The following is a 4,130-nucleotide window of genomic DNA, read 5'->3' on the forward strand; positions in this document are numbered from 1 at the left end:
GATCTTGCTATTGGAAACCTTTATTTGAATGTTTAAGGAGTTCATAATGTTGAAGGGGAAAAAGAATTACACGTATGAATGTCAATGAAAAATCATTGATTAGATAAAAGGGACAGATAGACAATTATAGGGCCTACATACTAACTTAAACTCAAACTCGATAAATACTCGATTTGAATAGGCTTAATTCAAGTTCGAACTCTAATTCTTAACAGGCAAAAACCTTAAGTCGAAAAGCTCGTAACTCAAAAAAATATATATTAAAATTTTAGGCTCTTCAATTTTCAAGCCAAGTCGAGCTCCATTTAAATTTTTTTGTGACGAGTCGAACTCAACAATATTCAAACTCGACTAGACTCATTTATAATCCTAGAGTGGGTAAGTATATATCTTAAAATTCAATTTTTTAAATATTTATTTATTTTATGAAATGTGTATACTCTAATTTATTTTTATTAATTTATTATATTTAAATCAAATTAACCTCTCAATTTTTATAAAATGAAAAGATTAAATATCAATTAGTCTAATGAGATGAGACACTAGATTCCTTAAGTAAGAACAGAGGTTTGAATCCAAATATTTACAAATGAAACAAATTAGATTAGGAGGGTCGACCTCACCTATACAATATCCGATCTGAATTAATTAATTAATAAATCAAAATTGATGATTAAAAAAATAAAAAAGATTAAATACACAATCAACATAATAACATTAATAAAGTCAAAAATTAATTAATTAATAAAAGAAGGTATCTTGTGTCCATACAAAGTCCAAAGTCATAAAAAAATCCGCCAAATCCCTACCAAAGAAAAGTAGCTAATTTATCCCAAAAAAAAAGTAGCTAGTAACTTAACATTTAATAATATATAATAAATCATTCTATCACTTAACTTGTATAATTCAGTCGAGTTTCCATCTATAAATATATAATTTATCCGTCTAAAACTAAACCCATCCTCTCGTCGGCTCCATTTTCTAGCATCTCCAATGTAGGGTTTGAAAACAAAGGTGGGCTACCCTTTCCTCAATAAACTCGTTTTGTTTTAGGTATAACGACTACCAAACATAAGGTGATGCACAAGTCATCCTAAAGAAAGAAACAAATGAAAAAAAACCACCTGTTAGATGTAGCCCTATAATTTTCATTGCTTATTTCAAACATAATATTTAAATTTAAATTTAAACTTAATATTTTTTTAAAAGTCATAAGTTTGAAAAATTATATCTATAGAGAATATATGAGTTGACATTATATTAAGAAAATTTTAAATAAATATTATATTATAATCACTAAGATTATTTAAAAAAAATATTTATACATAAATTATATTTAAATAATAACTTATAAAAGTGTTAATTAAATTAAAATTTAGTCGATTAATTTATTCATTTAATGTTTTGGCCAATTGTAACCTTTGGTTTAGTCAAGGTCGATGTGCCTCCCCTATTTAAAAGCGCGTGTTTTTTTTTCTCTTTATCTTTTAGAATTTTTAGTGCCGTTCGGTTCCTTGTGTTAATGATGGTTTTGATAGCAACAATATAATTTAAATATTGTTATTAACCATTCAATAACAACAAGTGATTTGGTCTGATGGTTAAGCATAAAGACTTTCATCCTTTAGACCCAGGTTTAAATCCCATGAGTTGTAAAATTTGTAGAGATTTAATAATCCCTCTTTTCTTAATTTAATAAAAATTCATGTGTCAGTGACAACATTTGATTGAGTAATATTAATTTAGTAAAAATATAATTATTTATTATTAATTATTTTTTAAAAAAATTACTGACGTGGCATCAAACACGTACATGCCACATCAATATTTAGTCTATTAGGATATGCCACGTCATCATCTACTATGATATGGACATGCCACATCAGCATCTCCCTCCATATGTTCTTGCTGATCAGCTTCAGGTGTTGATCGTCAGTTGATTAACGGTTTTTATCTAACGAGTGTGATTTTTTACCCAAAATGAGACGTGGGGAGATTAAATGTAAAAAAAAACGATTTGAGCACAATTACATATACAGTCAAACGTTAGGGATATTTGTTTGCATTTTTTCTAAATTTAATTGAGTTTCCATTTGCCTTTTCCACGTGCTTAAATGCAGGCAAGCAAGCAAAATTGCATTTTACAAGGCTTTTTTTTGTGTGAATATAAGGGTTTTTTATTTATTTTTACAAGAAATAAAATATGTATTTTATTCATTAAGGATCTATACTGTGTTTTGTATCCTATTACTTTTTTCTGCCATCAAATATTTCCAAAATTTTTAAAAATATTTCCAAAAAATTTAAATTTTCATAAATAATCATTGGGTAAACTATGTGAATAGTCCATTTTGTTTAGGGTCTATCCGAATTTGATCACTAAATTTAAAATTGAGGGTAAATGATCCATAACATTATCGTTATGTTTGATTTAAATCACTCTACTGTTAACCCTTAATGAATATGTAACATAGCTGAGGGACTAATGTCAAACGGGAGTTAACGGTTGATGGACTAAAATCGAAAGAATCGATAATGTTATGAATTAAAATCGGATGAATCGATAATATTAGAGACCACATACTCTTAAATTTTAAATTAATAATCAAAGTCGGTCAGACAAAAAATAAGAGGACTATTCGCATAGTTTACCTATAATCGTTTTAGTTGTTCTTATATTTGTTTGTTTAAAAGCACCAACTTAAAAGGAATTGTAATTTGAGATTCAGCACAGCAAAATATGCAATTTGATAAATATGGTCTTACCTCTCTTTACGCTTTTCCAGAAATCTCTGCAGCGACTTCTTTCGAGCAATTGGTAAATCTGCATAAAAATATCCACAAATATATAAAAATCTTTTGTAGACGAATTTGGTAAGTTGAACATGAATATACACACGTATATGTGTGTGTTTACATAAGGAAGAAAAGGGTAGAAATGGAAGGAAAAGTGGAAAACAGAAACTGACCTCCGTTACGAGTTACGAGTTTCGAGAAGGTTTTGTTGATTGCTCGAAGGATTAGCAACTTTTGATGAATCAGTCGATTCGACATTTTTTGAGCTTCCTTCAACAGCAAGTTTGAAAATACTCTCCGCCTAATAAAAAAATCAATAACTCAATTTTTAATGCATTTGTTTTTAAAATAAATCTATGGATATTAGGTTTCGACAATAATTGAAACGAACCTTGTCACGAAGAACATTGAACACAGAAACCGTTCCGTTGTAGAAAATCGTCAGCTGAGCTGTTTCAGGACCGTCCTCAGAAGCTCTGAAGTTGAACAAAACGTTATCGTTTTTCACATCGGTACTCTAAGAAATCGTTTATCCATGAAATTACAGAAAAATCGATTTACCTTAAGGCAGGATTCAGAATAGGTAAAGAAGGAACCGGACTAGTCCGATCTTCTTCAGGACTCGAAGGCACTGAAAAAGACTTTCTCCAATCAACCGGACTCTGGTTCGACGAATCGGAGGAAATCACAGACTTAATCAGCTCAGGATTCATCTTCGAAATGGCTCCTTGAATACCTGTTAACATTAATCACAATCGTTTTTCATTGCAAACACAATCATTCACTAAAAAAAAACACTGAAAAAAAATCACTGAATCACACCATCGCCTTCGCTCAAACAAATTCAAATCCACAAAAAAAATCACTAAAAATGAAGAAAAAAAGTACCTCGCAAGCTCCGACGGCGATCGAGGAATTTCTGGAACTGAGAATTGCAGGAGTTCGCTTTCTCCATTCCAAAGAAATCAAACTCAAAGGTAGCTCTCGACATTTTTTTTATTTTTTTTTCTGAGAGAAAACTCTGCTTTTGTTTGTTTGTTTGGCTCCTGTATGTTACAACGAGAGATTTGAAGTGCATATAAATGGAGAGGCGAGGGAGCATTACACGAGATGCATGAGAATGTATTAAAGGGGATTCGCTGTATTTATTAATAATTATTAAATAAATAAATATTTTATTTTATTTAATATTTGGTTGATAATATCGTTTCAGCAATATCTCGAATTCAAATTTTTGTATATGTAAAAAATATCTATTTAAACACTCACCGATCAAAATTAAATGTACGACCTAATAATAAAGGTGAAACCTTTAAACCCCAAATATATATATA

The 4,130-nt window shown here is 29.6% G+C and overlaps 1 protein-coding gene across 1 annotated transcript; it reads right to left on the minus strand.

Moving 5' to 3' along the window:
• Nucleotides 1–952: 952 nt before the first annotated feature.
• On the minus strand, nucleotides 953–3,905 carry LOC120160365 (protein TIFY 9-like). Its single transcript, XM_039170792.1, has 7 exons — nucleotides 3,873–3,905; nucleotides 3,685–3,839; nucleotides 3,358–3,532; nucleotides 3,188–3,272; nucleotides 2,983–3,097; nucleotides 2,767–2,830; nucleotides 953–1,093 (listed from the first exon to the last, which is right to left on the minus strand). Exons 1-7 carry the CDS (start codon nucleotides 3,896–3,898, stop codon nucleotides 1,063–1,065), a joined length of 651 nt encoding a protein of 216 aa, XP_039026723.1. The 5' UTR covers nucleotides 3,899–3,905; the 3' UTR covers nucleotides 953–1,062.
• Between the last annotated feature and the right edge of the window lie 225 nt (nucleotides 3,906–4,130).

The sequence above is a fragment of the Hibiscus syriacus genome, unplaced genomic scaffold (genome assembly GCF_006381635.1).
Source record: "Hibiscus syriacus cultivar Baekdansim isolate YM2019G1 unplaced genomic scaffold, ASM638163v2 tig00111392_pilon, whole genome shotgun sequence".
NCBI classification, from domain to species: Eukaryota; Viridiplantae; Streptophyta; class Magnoliopsida; order Malvales; family Malvaceae; genus Hibiscus; species Hibiscus syriacus.